The following is a 19,716-nucleotide window of genomic DNA, read 5'->3' as shown; positions in this document are numbered from 1 at the left end:
CCAAATATTTTTAATATATTATATTGAATATGTTTGAATTTGGCCATATTTTGACAAAAAACAACCTTTGCAATCGATAATGAAATACAGCAGTCACTAACATATTTTCTGGACATTAAGGGCACTTTCAATGAATTGCTTAGATCAGATTTTTATTCATACATAAGGCGCATCGGGTTATAAGTCGCAACAGTTTTTAAAGCAATGTTCTCGGGACTGGTGTAAGAAATAAAGCATAAAGCACAACCCGACAGACAGGCTTATAAGACGCACGATAATCGATTTTTACAAAAAAAAATTCAAAGTGCGCCTCATGGATAATAATAGTTATTTAATCTCCCGAGGTATATTTTGTGTTTCTATCATTGCTCTAACAAAGTCAATTTATGTAATTTGTTCCTGTCATGCTGCTTTTTTAAGCTCACCATTGTGAATAGACTTGTTTTATAACTAAATGTATAATCTGGACAATATTAGATAAGGTATATTCCAAAGAAAAACCAACAATTATGTAGACCCAGGTAAAAAATTCCATGAAAAGAACCTTTTCACTATGTTATTTTCCCAGGCATTTTAAATTCTAAGCCTGTGTTAACACCTAACCAGATATCAACACCATAAACTCATTTATTCAATATATGCGGAGCTACATATCAATGCAAAATATTTGAAGCAGCAATAAAATTGTTTATAAAGCAAGTGATCAATAACATGAAACAAAAACAGAAGTGTCATATTGGCCTACACAAATTTATAATGGCGACTAAAACTAAAATCTAAATTTGTATCGAAATATTACTCTTCTAAGAGACTTAGTCTTTCTTCTAAAATGTTCCACGCTTTTTCTCCAAAAGTTCTGGATAAGCGATTCAGCTTTTAGGTTTCATCTTCAAAGTATAGGTCTTTCAGGTACAGCGATTTATTATAGATGGTAACATGAGATTTAAGAAAATAACTTTCAAATTCGAGTTTCTAACATAGTTGGTCCAGTGAAAATGGTGTATTGTGCATGGCTTTTAAATATTTACTTGTCGACTAATCAAAAAGGTTTGACTTGAACTCGACCGAAAACCAGATAGAATTGTAATGAGATTCAAAGTGAATTTTATACCAGTCTTTGGAAAGCAGGAAAAATTTCAGTGTAATATAGTTTGCAACAGCGATTGTTAAAATTAAAAAGTTGAAAATACACTCGTTTGTTGCAGCAATAACTCGATATAGGCTGTGTTGATCCGAAATTCAGATGGCCCATTACAGCACTGTTTTCTGATTCATTTTGTTTATACAGGTATATCATCAAAGTTTAATGGACAGAATCAAAAATAAAACAAAGATCATTGGAGTGTAAGATTCAGGCTAGTTTCATAGGTTATCTTTCTTGTTACATCATGATGATTGATTTTTAAAATATTCTTCACTTTTTAATAGATTAATTTAGTTGTATTCTATCATTTCCATGATGGAAAAAAGCAGCATAATAATGCATTGTCGTTCATGTAGTAAAACAGTCTTTCGAAAATTGCCAACAATTAGTGAAATTATTGATCCCAAGACAGCAGCATCCTCATTTTACATATCTTCATAGATTCGTGACATTTTGAAAAAAGAGTATGTTTTTCCTTCTGCATTTAGTGGTGCAATAGAAACATTACAGAAATATTTATACTGGAATAATTATGGAGAGTATACTATGTTCTATGTTGTCAAAAACTAAAAAATTTGGTTGTAACATCAAGCCTTATTATACAAAAACTTTTGTCCTAAATGGAACTAAAAACATGTTTTTTTTTTATTTCAACTTATACCTGAAATCTACGTGCCACTGATGATAGAGTCTAAGTTTGATATAATGATTGAATTTGCACTAGCGCAAGTCATTGAATACTATATAATCCAAGACAATATACTGATAAAAGTTTTTTTTGAAACTGAAGTAAAGTTTTTATTGTTTCTAAAATTTCTCAAAAAGACAACGTTAGTAGTGCAGAGTGAGTAAGGTCGGGTGCAAAAGTCGACTATTTGATTATTATAATTTCAAACTTAAATTCGTTTCTGGTCGAACTTACAGGCAACCACTGAAATGCAAGATCAACTGAAACTCAAATAGTCGAAGCAGTCCAAATGCTATTCTAAGAACATAACAAAAAACTTTGACTTTTAATAAGAGGCATTGACAATTACCTTCTATTGAAAAGCATATCAAGGTTTTTTTTTTCGAAGCCGAGCTTTTTGAAAATTTTGTAAGACAGAAAAAGTAGTTAATAAGGTGGGACTAGTTTTGTTATAATGGATGATTGTTTTCGTTAACATGACTTGGTTATTCACACTGAATATCTTTATATCAGTCTACAAATTCTTCCTATCTCAAAAGGATGTGTGGAGACGTCTTGTGCCAAGACAACATTCATAATTTGTTTTCTCTCATGTGTTACTAACGCACCAATAAATTTGGAGCCCCACCCCACCCCATTTTAGACAGCCCAGCTGTGCCCCTGACTAACAAATATTTCTGACTGGTATCTAAGTGACATACAAAAGTATATTAATTTTACTTTTATTTTCGTACCTTCACTTTGCTGGGTATCGAAGCATTTTGACTGTAGCATGTGTAGCAAATGAAGCAGACTGCACCTTACATCTCTTGTGAAACAAAACAGGAAAATGACTCCGAGCAAGATTAGAATTCCAACGATAAGAATTACTGTGATCACGATGTACGTAGTCGACGATATCGGCGAAGTTACACAAACTGAACAAAAAGAATTTCGAATTTTTGGTAAATTTCACTACAAATTTTCATTTCATCAAGAAATTTCTGTATAGTGATCAATTTGGATTATTCAATTCTAAAATACAAAACAAGAAAACATAAATGTTTTGTCTAGACACTTTATTTACCGGTATATTGTGGATATTGACATTCAAATTCTTAGCGCTAAAGATTTGATAGTTGAATTTTCATTTAGTTGAAGCTTCAAAGAAATATTTGGAAGTCAAAATTACATAAAAGCGGGTATCTATAAAAAAAATGGTATCTATCTTTGATTTTAAAAAAAAATTGCGAAAATCTTAATCTATGGAATAAAAGGGTTGCTCACCTGAAAAATCGGGATGATCTTTCGATCTTTTCATTGGGTAATCAACTCCTTCAACATAAATTGTGTATGGAATCGAAAGGTTTGCCGATGAAGGCAAACTAATGTTATACAATACATTTTGAGGCTGAAAATAAAATTTCGATTTAGATTTAAAAGGAAAATAAAACTATTTGACTACTTGAGATACTTCAACTTTAGCATGGAATATTTTTAACAATCGAGTTCCATCTAACTAAATTATTATTGCTGGAACAAACTAAAAAATCTAACAAATATATTAATATCCATTAGGAAAACGTGTCAAAATATGTATCTGTACATGAGATCAAACCTCGAGAGCAGTGGTTTTCAACCTTTTTAGAAACCGAAACCCAAATAAAACAACACAGAGCCTCGAGGAGCCCATGGGCAATAAAGTTGAATTGTCTGAACTATGTATAAACTATGAATATATATATAAATATATATATACAGCAAAACAAAAAGATCTTTCAAGTGATATTCGAACATGTAGATACAGTATGTTAATATAAACTCATCGATTTGACTGGAAACCCTAACCCTAACCCCTGGACTGTACTGGCAGAAGGTTAGGGTGACGCAGACCCCGGTTGAAAACCGCTACTCTAAAAAAACTCATTATATAATATAACTGTTACGGATATGATCACAGATATGAGTCCTATTTACTTCTGAGTGAGTGCATATTATGACCTTGCTGTGAGCAAATTTTCAATTTCACAAACACAGTATTTTGTTAAATTTTACAGCGATACCATTCACTATATAGTATATATATATATTTAAGCATGTATTTAGCTACACAAAGTCAAGCTACAGCTGAACTCACAAGAAATTCAAGATAGAACAGATAAGAAATGTTAATTCAAGGATAAGATAATATAAACTGCTTTCAAATTCCAGCCAATCTACAGATAAAGTCCAAAGATTTCTACTTATTGGTATTCTGAAAGAAGCCGGCCATATATTAAATTCAATTGTATAATAAACTTCTAAATTATGAAATATGAACATAATAGTGTAAAATTTGCCATTGAACCATGGTTTCACCCAAAAGGGAAAAAATTCTAAAATAAAGTTTTTAATTTTTTGATTATTTTTGAAACCACGATCGCTATCTTGAAACGTTTATTTACATTACAATAGTTAGAGCAACGAAGAAAGATCAATACAAAACAAGATAGAGGTTATTTTAATACAAATCCAATCGAGTCAAAGCACAAAAGCATTCATTTAAGCATAGCAAACAAATTGGGAAATTGCCATTGCAGGTGACAATTTTTAGAGACATGAAGATGAAATCGAAATTTCAAATAAATTTTGATCATTTATGAAGAAAGCGTTTACAGCACACAATATTTCAGTAAAATTCTAACTATATAAGTATTAGCTGAAAAATAGACTGCAACTATTCTAACTAAGAACAATTTGCTCATAGGACCTTCAAAAGGAGAGTAAGAGTTGAAATTGGATAGCAATCGAAAAAAAGTTTAATTCCGGATTTCAAATATTGCTATTTAGAAGCTCATACTTATTTTATCTATCTAACTATAAAAAGCCAAACAAACATATTATTCACAGCACAAAAAAATGGTGAAGGCTTACGAGGGAAACTGTCATTGTTCGAAGAACATGTCTACAAAGACATTCGTTGTTTTGAACAGGCTGAATAAAATATATCATTAGAATTATGAAAAAATGAAACTATTCTCAGGGAAAAATTGCAGGGGAACATGACAGACCATACAGTTGAAATAGGATACGATAGGAATTTCCTATTTATCCCACGGGAGAGAAAATCCATTATGATGGCTCAACTAAATGGCGAACCGTGGTCCCTCGTCCAGTCCATTTCAGGTATGGAAATAGTTTATCAGACATTCATTTTAGATGCATGGACTTGATGGTGGAGGAAGGCATAACCGACTAGCAGAAACGTAAACGCCCCTATGGCGGCAAGGTTCCATCAATTCTTTCACATATAATATAAGCTACAGAATTTGAACCCACAAATCCGTGCGAGGTAAACGGAGGTACGATAGCTAGAGTGTTTCTAGCGCTTAGCACAGCGCTTTCCAACCTATTTTGGTCGCGGACTATTTTCTCACCCGCGAAAACCTTTGCGGACTCAAGATTCAAAATTGGAAATTCGCCGCAATTACGCGTTCGTGTATAATGGCCTTCTCTGTCGCACAATATTCAATCCGTGACAACGACGACAATTTAAAATGTCTCTCTATTTTAATTTACCGGTAATTGGTAACTCACGGTTCCGTCGACTTATGACAGGAAGAAAGCATTACTTCTTTTAAAATGCCACGGCAATCTGCGAACATAATAATGTGACAATATATTGCCCGATTATATTAGTTTTGGTACATATTTTTTGCGATCTTGCGAATTTTTAATCGCCGTTAGAAAAATTTTCCTACCTGCTATAAATTTCCAGAAAGTACAACTTGATTTAGTACTTATTAAAAATATATTTAAAGTATATATATTAGGAAATCAAAAATACATATTCATCGCCTTTCTTCATTATAATTTAATTATGATCATTATAATCTGCGGCTGTGTTGACGAAATAAAAGCATTAGTACTAAGAAAATATCATGACAATCCGTGAACACAAAATTGCGTGGTAAAGTGCGCGATTATATTTTGTTTTGATTCGTATTTTTGTGAATTCGACAAATCTGAGCTGTTCGTACAACACTTACGACGCCCCCTACAGTAGCACCCGAAATTTTGCGATTTGCAATGTCAAAAAAAGCATTTTTAATCGGTCGCTAACCATCATCAAACAAAACTTATGGTGTTCTCCGTTTTATTTTTAGTATTTTGTATTGCCGCTTTATAATTTAGAAAATTTGGATTTCCACCATTGACATCTACCAGAAAAAAAATTATTCCTCGTTGTTCGAACTCGCGAGAAACTTCACTTAGGTATCTATCGAAGCGTGTGCAGACTCGTGTGTTTTCGTCGGAAATCCGCAAGTTTGATTAAGCGATGCACAAGTGACCTGCCGCGTCACTTGTTTCCAAATTTTCGAATAGTAAATTGCTATTCTAATAGTTGAATATTAGAATATATGCCCAGCCCTACTCAGTAACCAGTAATTAACAACTCGATTAATGTTATGTGAATAAACTTGCTTTTTATTTGTTATGTGAATTCTAACGTAAATCTTAACTTGGCTGATGGTTCAGTTTCGCAAAAACATTTGCGGCCCGCTGCAGTAAATTTCTGTCTCGTTGCGGACTCATTCAAACGCTCCGCGGACTCGGGTTGGGAAACACTGGCTTAGCACAATGCTCCAACCACCGATATATAAATGTATTTGAGTATGAAATATTTTTATACATATTTAGTTACACGATTCTTATATTGTATTCAAATTTTTAAATCAGGGATCAGGAATGGTCAAAGTCAAATAATTGAATATTCCGAATATAAATTCTGGAATAATATTTTGAAATGGATAATTTGAATATATTAATATATTTTGAAAGATGTTCAACAAAGAAATTTTCAGAATTCTTGAAAGATTTTCTGTTTTTTTTATTTACCATGTCAGAATGTAACGGAAGTTTCAAATGTTAAAAAAAATAAATTTTCAGGTAAAAATATTATAATTTCTTTCCAAAAACATAATTTACGATAGGCTATCAAATATCACCAATTTCAAATATATCAGACCTCGTCAGCAAATCTGCTAACACAATCAAGATTCAAATTACTTTTTCCAAAAAATTCCATATAACAAACAAAACAATACTTCTGCTTTCGGACCTTCCGAGTAATTTGACACCATTCACGGCATGAGTATCCAAATGGCATATTCACAAAAGCGTTGAGAAATGAGTAGTATTAAATTTCAATTTTTAAAAGATAAGGCGACTAGCAGCATGGCTGTCTATGGCATAGTTATTCAATTGTGTGTATTCTGGGGGTCCATCATTAGAAACTTAAATTTATAAAGCATTTAATTCTTATAAATAAAATTAACAATGTTTTTTTAATTTGTTTTACATGTATTTTTAGTATTTTTCGAGGTAAAATCATAATTCATGGCTAAAAATTGATAGGAAGTTGGCATCTATCCAGATATTGATGGACAACAAATCCTGTCAATTTAAAAAAGCATTTTAATTTTACCTCACTGCATAAAATCTTCAGAACAAAATTTCTAATTTGTGAATTCTGTGAATATTTTTCCCGCGACAAGTGACTTCTAAATGTCCAGTCTAATTCATTGAATTTAGAATGCTAAAAAACCTATTACCATATCTAATTTGGACTGGTAACTGTGGCTTCCATTTCATGTGAATAAAAGTCGTATTATCAGCATTCCTCTCATTCAAGAAAAATCAGAATCGAATCTGATATTAAGCCGATAGTTGTTGAACAAATTTTATAAAAAAATCATACGTTAAAAGTATTTAAAAATTGTCAACTATGACTGTATAAAAAACACAACATAATATCGTTTTGAAGTGATGAGAAGCTTTTTAAAAAACATCTTACCAATAAATTTTCCATATAAGTTAGCCTGTTTTTGCAATGTTGTAATTGTAGTCCTCTTTCACAAAATACAATATTGGCCAGTTTCCCAAATTCTGCAGACACCGAATAATTGTATTTTATGGACCTGTTGTGGCAAAATACTTCTTCTACTCGACCAAAAATGCGTCTGTTGTTTTCACCTATATTTATAAAAAAATATATACTAATTAACAAGAGAAAATCACTGAACGGCCTTGAAAGGCTGCTCTAAATGTTTAAATAAATTCACAAGTATTTTCATAGGTATTTGTCTTTCAAATATGCTTTGTTCCTAAATTACCACAAGTGACGCTAACAGGCCAAGTGAGAGCAATAACAAATCTGAATTTGATTGAAAGTTGGGGATGTTGAATTACGTTACGGTGTCTACACATTAAATAAAATAGTTTTTGACCACCAAAAGTGCAATGCACTGACCATAGAATGACCTTGTTATTGTTCCAACTGAGGTATGACACCCAAATAGAAAAGTGCTGACAGTATATACCAGTAGTTTTTCCAAACTTCTGAAACTGTTAACAAACTTCTGAAACTGTTAACTATTGAAAACTTTAAAATACGTATTTTCGTTAATAACTATCTTTATCTGAATAGACTTGAAAAGAGCGTTATTGTGATTTTGGACTGTGAGTTGGAAACTTCAATACCATTTGCATCACAGTAGGTCATGACTATTGTGTTCCTATACTCTTTCTTTTTGCTCTTTTACAGGCATCTCATAATAGTCTTTGTATAATACCAGAGGATAATAGTCAAATAATGGACATAGGTCATGTAATGTATCAGTACAATATTGACTTAGATGTCTAGCTGAGCGCTGAGTTTGCTAAAAAGATTGGCGACAGAAAAAGTGTTCTCAAATTTCATAAAAAAGGTGTTCCCAAGTGATAGAATAAAACTGCTGACTTTGGGGTTAAATATTGGTTTTCATAGAAATCAAAAAAAATTTGAAAAAAAATTAAAAGTTAACAGGGTCAAGTGGCTTCAATCAACTTTATTGAGTACTGAGAGTTCAAAATTGAATGATCAATTTACAGAAACCAGTGATTTTCTCCAGCAACCCCAACAACAATTTCGTAAATTCGACAAGGGTCCGCTTAAGTTCAAAAACCCTCAATTAAAAATTTGTGACTTAGGGCCCTACATAGTGCCCCAAGTACATATTGAGAATTCATTTTCTGGGTACTTTTGACAAGTTAGATAATCTATTTAAATATTTGACCTTGCTTAAAGCATAAAAGTTACCTATACAATATTAGCAATATTAGAAAATCCAGAGAGCAATGGCCAAAGATAACACATCGGTACTCCAAGGCATTAGCTGCGTACAGTGGTGGGTGGGATTCAGCCTGTTTGCACCGGTTCTATAGAGCCATCTCACGGAATTTTATGAGATCAGCTAACCGGTTAGCATTACTGGCTACTGTCAATGTTCCATTTGTATCAGAACCGGCTGAAAAACACGACTTTTGTGAAAAAACAGCTGACAAAAAATTTGAATCCCACCACTGGCTGCATAAGGTATAGCTGAGCACTAAGTTTGCTTGAAAGTGTTACAGAGGCAGACAAGCGTGGGGAATAAAGTGTTCCCGTATTTCATAAAAAGTGTTCCCGTGAATTAAAGGAAAACATAAAAATATTTGGCTAAATATCAGACCGAATGGAATTTTTTTAAAACAACAACAATCATGCCAACAAAGAAATTTAACAGAATACATTATATATACACTAAGTGTGCAGAAATGAATATCCAATATTATACCCATAAAATAATAATACAGTGCGGCTTTCCTATTCATTTCCAGAATACCGGTGCACCAGCCAATGCTAAATATGAATTACTTCCTGCATTGAACAATGAATTCAATATTTTAAATATGGGATTGAAATCCCCATAGAGGAGAACAATGTAATGCTTAGTAAAATCACAGCTTTCAAGCAGAAAATTGTTGTTCCTCGACCAATAGCCTACAGCAAAGCTTTTCAATCTTTTTGGGGTGTAACGGAACCCCAATAAAACACTCCAGAGGCTTGAAAAACCCCGGTGCCATTGATATTCTGACTATATTTGTTATCGTAGAATATGCCATAAAAAAAAAGTTGGGAAACAACAATTTGATGCAGAAGACCCAACATTTTAACAGACTATTAGAGATAATTACTCATTATAGGATTATATTCGAACTATATACATTATATACATATAATAATTTAGATCAGTGGATTTTTCAATTTTGTCGGTGGACCTAAACTCCAAAATAACATTCCAGAAACTCTGGAAACCTGTGTGCAATACCTTCTTTTATTGTTTGAATTGTATACTGTAAATAAATATAAAAGCAAACCTAGTATTGCCAAAACAAGACCAGCAAGTCTGATAATAGTGCAAACCCAATAATTATTTTAATATAAACGTATTTAAACAATATACATACATTTATATAGACTCTCGGATTTAATATACAACTGTGAAACACTTGGACTGTACTGGCGGTTAACACCACTGATATATATTCTCGAATTTGAATGTAAACTTGCAGACTGACTGGCGGAACACTAATTGAAAATCACAGGCCTAGAGGTTGAAGCTTTAGACGAAACTGTATTGGAATCATTAGTTATACAAGCCCATGCTCACCACCTAACCCAGGGTGTAACAAATTGGCCAGGCAATGCTGAAATGGGAAGATTTCGGTACTTCCACAAATAGTACCTCCTTACGTATTGTTGAATACCAGTGGCTGCTTGTAACGGGCCTTTTTTAGAGCAAAGTGTTGCAAAGAGTCGTATATAAAATTACAATAATTGAGACAGACGGGTTACAATTTTCTATTCCACTTAATTTCATTCAAAAGATAAATTTGCTTACTTATGCATTCTGTAACATCTTGCATTGCGCCGTCAACACAATCTGAAAATGTAGGAAAAAATAATCATTTTGAAAATGAAAATGAAAAATTAAATCTGATAATTCCTGATGTGACTCAATATAATAACAACATAATTATGGAAGTATTACTGTAGTCCGGGGGTATGCACTATGTAACAGGCTGTCTGCCGGCCCAACCAGAATTTCAGGCCACAACCCGACCCGCAAAGGCATTCAGTGTAGCCCTCAGGCATGAAATCCTAATCCAAACTTTTATGTTGGAAGGGTGCTCATATTATGGGTGAAATATATGATTTTTGCTTTTTTTCGCTGCATTAAATCTTCGTCACACTTTGGTATTACATTTGAACGCAAAACGTATTCTTCGCAATAAATTTCATACAGAATACTTGTCAAGCTAACTTTCAACAAACTCATAATTAAAATAACCAGACTCTAATTAAAATAACTAGACTATACAGGTACAAAACACTGATTGTTGTTGATAGTATTGTATTAATATAACAGAACAACAAAATATGAAACAATATTGAGTTTATATTACAATAATAATACTGACTTGGAATTTTAATTATAAAATTTTCCTTGCTGTGCGCTTTATTTTGTGGAATACTGTTGAGATGAATATGGTAACTGGTACCAGGTGCAACATCACTGGTATTAGTTCGACCATAACAATCATAGAAAAATTCCGCCTGCGAAAAATAAAAATAAAAAAGTATGTAATGTATAAAAATCTTGTGAAAAAGGCAAATCAAAAATAACTTTCTGTACATTTGCAAGTTTAATGGAATTATAATTTATCCTGAATACAAGGAACAAATATATATCCCTCAGGCGCGACTCATCGTGCTATGCATTAGGAATAAGCTCGCCACCGCACATCTGATTACTCTATCTGATTACTCTGCATGGTTTCGCAGGTTTGAATCCCATGCAAGTATAGTTATGTGCGCGAGGATTGCTGAACTCCTCGGTCCTCACCACCTAGGATGGTTCACGTAGCCGCTGGTCGGTTACGGCTTCCTCCACCATCAAGTCCATGTTTCCGAAAACAAATAACTAATCCCATACCCGACAGGGAATGGTAACCGGACGAGAGGCATTGGTTCGCCATATGGTTAAGCAGTCTTATTGGCTGATGGTTAGATATGTAAATCCTATTCTAATGAAAGCAGAAAAAGCAGATAAATTATATGGCAAAATTTTTTTTTTATATAACAGTAGCTAGTGTGGATCAGAACATACCTTAAACCCTAGTCAAGTCAAGTACGTCAAGGGCTTTCAGAGTATTGGGTTCCAAAGTCGAGTCAAGTCTCACTAAATGTTAGTAAACTACAAATATGAGTGATTTCATTTTATAAGTCAATATGTGTCTTTGATAAATGATGATTCGAGTCAAGTCTCAACAACACCCAGTAGCTAACAAATTCTCAATGAATAAACACTGATAAATGCTGCAATGTATATAAACAAGAGAGCAATGCTCAAATTTATGGAAACAAGGGGAAAACGCATTTTACAAAACCAGTAGTTTGACGACGAGATTACTGAAATTACAGAAATGAGCGAGCACTTTTAAATTTTAATGACGCCATCGCACAAAAATTGGAAAAAAAAGAAAATTCCATAGAAATATTTGAAATAAATAAAAATAATAGCGACAACAACAATCTTAAACAACAGAAAATTTAAAAGCAATTGGTCCAGTAGTTAAAGGGAAAAGTGATTGATAAATAATGATAGAGTCTGCAATCAGTATGATTTTATACAGACGATCTCATTCGTCAAGAATCTAATGCAAAAACTATTTTAAAATAAGGCTATATTTTCAGGCAGTTGTTTTCTGTTTATTTTTTATTTTAAGAAAATATACACACTCACTAAGACGACTGATCACTGAACAAAGTTACAGACGGCCACCACTGTAGTGTCAGGAGCAGTAGTCTACCGGTACCGCATAAACCCAAACGCGATATTTATAATTTTGACGGCGTCATCGCGCACAAAAAACGAATCACATAGAGTCCCAGAAATTTTTAAAATGAATGAAAGTAATAGCCTGCTGGCGAAAAATAACCTTTTAACCATTTAAAAATTCCGAAGCAATTGATCCAGTGGTTAATGAGAAGCAAGAAGCAAAAAAAAAAAAAAAATATTTACAATAACAACAACATAATAACAAAATAATTAATATGTACAGATTTCCTTTTTTTTCACCAGAAACAGAAATGAGACGGTCAGTATAAAAAAAATATAAACTTACATTGGCATGCTTTGTTTCCACCAACACAGTATAAATGCCAAAACACTTGTTGAAAAACGTAAGATCACCTTTTCCGAGCGGTGTGATCAATAGGTGATATCCATGAGTTTTCTCCATACTCGCTGTTCAAAACAAATTAAAACTATTGTATAATATTGGTAAAGGTAAAACGACTACTCTGACGCCCACAAAATTCAGGTCAAATGTTATGAAATGTACAAGATGTCATATAAAAGTGTTCCTATAAAATAAATGAAAACATTACAATTTGGGGTGAATATAGAGACCTAAAAATAAATAAAAGTAACATTCTTCTGGTGAAAATGGTAATGGGCTATTCCAAGTGACACTACAGGACAATTTCAGAAACTTTGCATGTTGTTGAATGCAATATATTCTCGCATTTTCAGCTACATGTTTTGTTTCATTGTCCAGCCCATGGCGAGTTAGCCCCCGTAGTGAGTTGCCCTCCACCCTATGATATGACTGATATGTAAATTGCTACTGTTTTGGTAAGAAAAGAAATCTTTCTGGTTCAGAATCCTCTACCCGATAATCTTTTATTCAAGATCCTATCTGAAAATCTGAAACAATAAACTATGATCAATTTCAACAATGACTCACCATCTGCCCCAGGTAACCAGGAGAAATTCAACGCTAATTTTACATCACCAGTACCCGGATCAATGTATTTGTACCATTCCCGTTCCCTTGGCATATGCCTCGGTGCAGACGGTGTTCCATCTATTGTCTTGTTAGTGTCGGCACATTTTTCTATAAAAAATGCAAACTGTGGATCAACTCATTTCAGATAAAAAAAAAATAGGGTGATTTAAAACTGTTTTTGCCTTTTGCTTCTAATTAGGTTTTGCACAGGCAATCAATTACTGATAAGTAACAAGCTACTTAGTTTTGGAAGGGCCCGTACGTTTCCGGTTTGGTATTGCCTACCCAATTTATGACACCATGGGTCACTTACACCCCTGAGTCGAGGAATATTTTTATACTATGCTTAAGCATGGCTTTTGCTCGATCCATACAAGAACATATACATGCAGCCATTGATATCTCAAAGTTTGTAAGAAGTTACTTTTATTTGAAAAGACCAGAAGGTTTCCATTTAGGCATTGTCTTCCCAATTTATTACACTCTGGACGAGGTGGGGTTGCATGGAATTTTAACCTGTGATGCCAACACAGTCAAGGTTAACGCTTTAACCCTGACATGGGCAAACTAAGGCCCACGGGTCAGATCTGTCCTGTTCGGTAATTCAATCTGGCCCGCCTAATGCTGTGACAACCAAACTAAAATTTGATGTTATAGCTAAAAAGAACTAGAGGAATTTGTTGAAATTGCGATTATTGAAATTAGTTTCGTCACGAGGCTTATTGTTTCCCACTTTTGCTTTTGTAACACTGTAAATATTGTTCATGAAATGTAGCTTTTTACTTGATACTTATATGGCCCACCAGCCTAGGTGGGCAAAATTTTTGGCCCCTGGTCCAAAAACCTTGCTCACCCCTGCTCTAACTGCTAGATCAACGGTTCCCAAAGGGTGCACTGTGAAAGTTAATAGAATTGTGTTCAATGCGAAAGATACACATTAACGATTTAACGATCACAAAATTGAGTTTAATTTGAAAGCAGCATTTTTTTTATGCAATTGCGCTGTGAGTTTTTTCTCTGATAATTTGGCGCCGAACAAAAAGTTTGGGAACCGCTACTATAGACTATCACAATGCCTTAAAGTCATTAATAAACCCACCTGGGCCCTGCATGAAATTACTGCTTGATAATGAGCATTCCACAGGATATACTTTTTTATTAACAACAGAATATGTATTACAATCTTCAGCACATGGTTGTTTTGTCGGTCTGCCACCTGATAGGAAAAAAAAGAATTTTAGATTTTGATATATGCGATATTTTACATCAGGATAATCATTTAAAATGAATATCAAGCACAAGATACTGATTCAGGTTGACGCAAAAAAAATGAACTCGTAAATTTTCTTAATTACAGTACTACGTAAATAAAGAAAATTTATGTTTCAGTAATCAAGGACGCATTGCACGAAAGTTATGTTCGCTTTATAAAATGCTCAAAATGTTTGATCTGTTTTTGGGTCACCCTGAATGAAATATTACACAGGAATGGCCAAATTGGAATGATATGTTATTTTGAATACATTCTGAGATATCATTTTTGAATATAGAATATTGAATATTATTCTAAACTGTGTAATTTTGGAAATTCATATAAAAAATTGAATTTTGAAATGCAGAATACTGTTTCGATTGATTTTCTACTTTGATACTGAAAAGCCACAAGCATCTTCCATCAAACAGGTTTAAACGCACAAATAAGCATAGAAATATATCATATTTTGGATTTTTCATAAACAAGTGTTGCTTTTTGAAAGAAAAGGCAAAGTATTTACCGTCGACTTCACATTCTGTCAATAGATGAAGCTCTTCATTAGAACAACCTAAGTTAAAAAAATTTCAAAAAGTGAAATGTTTTCAAATGGTAATCATAATGAAGCTTACAACACACAAAGATATTTTCAAAATATTGAAAAATGAATTGGGAAAAGATTTAATTTCTGACTTTTATAAAAAACAAACGATTGAATCCCAGAGCGAGATTCATTTTTGCCAGATAAAAAAAATAAATAATTTGAAATGTATTTGAAATCTTTTTCTCAAATTGATTATTTTACGCTTTCATTTCAACCACAGGGCTGTGTAAGCAGCAGCCAGCATGTAAAGAACATATAATTCCTATGACTGGAAAAATGGAGTTTGGCATTGACTATCTCATTTATTATACCCTGGGCGAGATGTTGCGCCAAAGATCTTCAACCACTGACAAAAACATAGTTAGCTTTAATGCAATATTAAGTTTTCTTTTCATACTGATTTATATTGACAATGATAGTAATAGACTAGATTCTTATTAAGGACCTACATGATTAATGACATTAACAGAGCAACCAGTACCTGGTATCTTTACAGTCAATGTTATACTTCCATCATGTATTCCATGTTCAAACTGAGGCAGACTATTGATATAAACCTTAATTTCTGAGTCAGGAGTGATGCGTGTTCCCCTTGCCTTTCCAAAGCAGTCATTGTAATATATATCCTAAAATTTTATATTAAAAATAAAATAAATTCAGATTGCTAGCAAATTATTAGGAATCAACAGTTGGCGCAACATGCTAATCGTTAGGAATACGTTCACTCTTCTGAATACCCTGTTTGAGTTTGCAGGTTCCAATCCTGTGGGGATAATTATAGGCAAGATGATTGCTGGACTCCTGGCTGCCGTAAAATGGTTAATGTAACCGCTGGTCAGCTATGGCCTCACTCACCCCCACACCAAGTTCATGCATCTGAAACAAATAACTGGCTAACTAATCCCAAACCTAACATGGACTGGTAACCGGACAAAAAATGTGGTATGCTATAGGATTAGGTCATCTAATTTCCTTTCCTCTTCCCAGGTATAAATATGAAAGTATAATTCTAATTCAAATATATCCAATAACAATATGCGCTCATAAAGGATAAGCAAAACCGTATATTTAGTAATTTAATTTATATAATGTTTTGAATTAAATCATTTTATTCGAAGGTGTAGCATTTTATGGTGTAAAAATTTTAAAACAAAGTTTGTTCACTTTTGGGTAACTTCAATGCTTTCTGCAGTAATGATTAATTAATAAATTAGTTATATTAGCCTGGATTTGAGATAGTAAGTACTCATAATAATGAATGAAATATTTGAATGGGTATTCTGAAACATCCTCACGTAGTAGATACTTTAAAATTTTGAATTTGTTTTAAATTTAAACATGTTTTGATCTTCAGGTACTACATGTTAATTAATCTTATTTAGAGCTAGGAATGCAATATAATAAATATGTTATAACATTTTCAACTGAAGAAAAAACTCGAGTCACAGAAGCAAATTTACCCCACTGACTCTACCAAATCACAGAATACGAAAAGTATAAAATCATGCGAGAATATATCACAAGGAAAAAAAAAATCTCGATGTTAGCTGGTACAATGACATAATAATTATGATATTACTTATGATAATAATTATATAAGAACTACTAATTCATTACATGTCCGTTGGCATGAAAATCCATTTTTGTTGTTATATTGTAGCAGGCTGAATAAGAATATATTCCATCGGTAATATTAATCACATATCCTTTTGTTTTTTCCAATGACACTAAAAATAATACAGGTGTAATATTAAATTAAAGTATTCTGAATTCTTGTTCCTAAGAACTCATACAATCAGAAGAAAAATTTGGCCCCAGGCATTAATTCTATTTAATCTGGAAATATTTATTTCACAAAACGTTGAATGACTAATAGCTAAGGCAGAAACGTGAGATATACTAAAAATATTTTAATACCGGCATAATGTAATTGCCACTTTTTAAAAGATAGATTAACACCTTAAAAATGAAGTGTTTTGTTAAAATAAGGATTAAATATAAATTTTGAGATATATTTGAAATTAATCTCAAGCATATAATAGTCCTAATGTTGTGTTATTATTAACAAATTCCTATTTTCATAATGATGATTAGCATCACAATTTGATAGGAATAATTCCTTTATAATGTACAAACTTACATAATGGTACCAATAAGATCAGATCAATAACACAAAAATTAGTCCATTTTCTAACCTTATAGTTGACACAGAAACTGTTGATAGTTTCGATAAAAAAGCAACAAGCACTTTTAAAACCAATCAAGTGTGAACTATATATAAAGTGAACAGCAGGTGTTTAATTTATCATGATTCATGTATGGAAAATGATCATAGTTTTGATAAAAAAACAACATGCACTTTTAATAAAACCAATCAAGTGTGAACTATATATATACAGTGAACAGTGGGTGGTTGATTTATCATGATTCATGTATGGCCCAATGGAATACTAAACCAAGGTGTTCGAAAATATTTCTTGTATATACGATAAATAGTAAATATACAGTGGTCTACATAAACTCCTATAATATACTTGTAAAAAATGTACAGAGAATATGTAAGCCTATAGCTAACATGGTTTTCTATCAACATTATGTAAGGAAAACAGGACACAACATAAATTCTAGCACTAATTCATTTATAAACAAATTGACCACTGAGATAAAACATGCCGAGCAAATATTTCAATAAGTCCATAGTCTGTTAAGATGACTGAAACGAACATGCTACTATTCTAAATACATTTTAAAATAATTCAGGGTGTTCATTAATGAGTCTTCACTTCATTTAATATGCATAAAAAAAAATTAGAGGACTTCAAGAAAACCATATATACCAAATATACAATATTAGGTTATATACCACACAAAACAATCTGCAATCTCAAAATATGGTATACCGTATATGTATATTCAAGGGTTTTTGAAAAGCAAGGAAGTTGAGATGAACACAGAACAGCAATTTGATTAGTAGATTAGTCTGGTATTTATATCGTTCAGAGATTAAATTTCACACCTTTTTGACCATACTTTCAGACTTTGCATAAAATGGCTTTAATAAAAATAAAACGATTTCAAATCCAAAATTTGTATTAGATTTAATTTTGATCATAATTTGGACATCCTTGTTACAATGTTTATGATTACACATAATGAAAATTTTGTATGATTTGCAACTTGCATAAAAAATATACAAAAATTGAGTAATATATTATACCATTATCAACAGGGGACCATTGAACATGCAGAGCGAGACGCACCCGTCCCTCATTCTCATCGACATATCTTTCTAAGAAAACTTCCTCGATTTCTGGACTTTGAGCTGTGGAATCTGCAATTTCAAGCTTGCCACATTCTAAAAACAATGACAAGAAAATAAAACAATCCATCTGAAAAAATAGATCCAAGATCCCCAAATACAAGTAGTGTTCGTAGATAGTAATATACCAAACTCAAATATAAAAAGTGTCTTCAAGGTAGTAAATAAATCAATAATGTAATCAAGTAATAAACAAGAATAGCATACCTTCTTTCCATGAAATAGAAAGTTTATTTTTCATCTTGTTTCACAAAATTTTTATATTTTTTTTTAAACACTGACTTTATTATGACAAATTTATCTTGTAAATAATTTAGCCATACCAAAAGATATAGACATGTGGTTTTTGGCTTTTTTCTCTAAAAGGTGATTTAAATAATAGTAACCAAGCTTGGAATGGGCATAATAATGATTTATGGATCATGTTGTTTTTAAGGAGGCCTTATTCTTATTTCAAAGCAGTTAAGGGGAATTTATCTATCAAGGAATTAACATGGTCAGATATACCCTACTACACTTAAAGAGAATTCCACTTTTGAAAGAGAGTGTTTGTGCATAAAAACAGAAAATGGAATGTTTTGCTTCTTCAGATTTCTTGACTTAGTTGCGCAGTAAACAATTCCAGCAAAATAATATGTTATTGTAAACTATTATATGTATGAATTTGGATGAAAATAAGTTTCAAAACGAGAATTAACTTTATACCAATATGCTAGGAAGTGTAAAATTTTTTACAAGAAAGTGGAATCATCCTCAAAATTACCGTAGATAATGAAGGAAAGTATGTATTTACATATGTACATTTTATGATGTCACAATTACATAGCCTAGTCTTTTTAATAAATAATAGCTTCCTTCAGACATAATTAAAATTATTACAACCTAGAGCACCAGATATGTATCAAATATACGGACACAAAATTTAAATCGCCACATAGTCACTTGATTTTCAAACACCAAAATTCGAGCGCCTTTTCGCGAAAGACAGTAAGAATTAAAAAAATTCAATATGATCCATAAATCACTTTGGGTA

At 32.4% G+C, this 19,716-nt stretch overlaps 1 protein-coding gene across 2 annotated transcripts in view; it reads right to left on the bottom strand.

Annotated features, from left to right (window-relative positions):
* LOC120326135 (uncharacterized) overlaps nt 1–19,716 on the bottom strand; it is a 30,287-nt gene that overhangs the window by 10,113 nt on the left and 458 nt on the right. Inside the window, exons 2-14 of one of the 2 annotated variants that reach the window (XM_078111701.1) lie at nt 18,582–18,719; nt 16,982–17,091; nt 15,846–15,990; nt 15,284–15,331; nt 14,608–14,724; nt 13,467–13,616; nt 12,843–12,964; nt 11,136–11,271; nt 10,556–10,597; nt 7,648–7,826; nt 4,725–4,784; nt 3,099–3,222; nt 2,567–2,749 (exon numbers count right to left, since the gene is read on the bottom strand). In XM_078111701.1, the coding sequence (XP_077967827.1) occupies nt 2,567–2,749; nt 3,099–3,222; nt 4,725–4,784; nt 7,648–7,826; nt 10,556–10,597; nt 11,136–11,271; nt 12,843–12,964; nt 13,467–13,616; nt 14,608–14,724; nt 15,284–15,331; nt 15,846–15,990; nt 16,982–17,091; nt 18,582–18,719 (1,554 nt within the window). The remainder of the gene's footprint in view (nt 1–2,566; nt 2,750–3,098; nt 3,223–4,724; nt 4,785–7,647; nt 7,827–10,555; nt 10,598–11,135; nt 11,272–12,842; nt 12,965–13,466; nt 13,617–14,607; nt 14,725–15,283; nt 15,332–15,845; nt 15,991–16,981; nt 17,092–18,581; nt 18,720–19,716) is intronic. The other variant, XM_039392370.2, reaches the window with a different exon arrangement.

This window comes from Styela clava, chromosome 4 (assembly GCF_964204865.1).
Source record: "Styela clava chromosome 4, kaStyClav1.hap1.2, whole genome shotgun sequence".
NCBI classification, from domain to species: Eukaryota; Metazoa; Chordata; class Ascidiacea; order Stolidobranchia; family Styelidae; genus Styela; species Styela clava.
The sequence above is the reverse complement of the archived record's forward strand: the minus strand, read 5'-3'. Positions and strand labels throughout refer to the sequence as shown.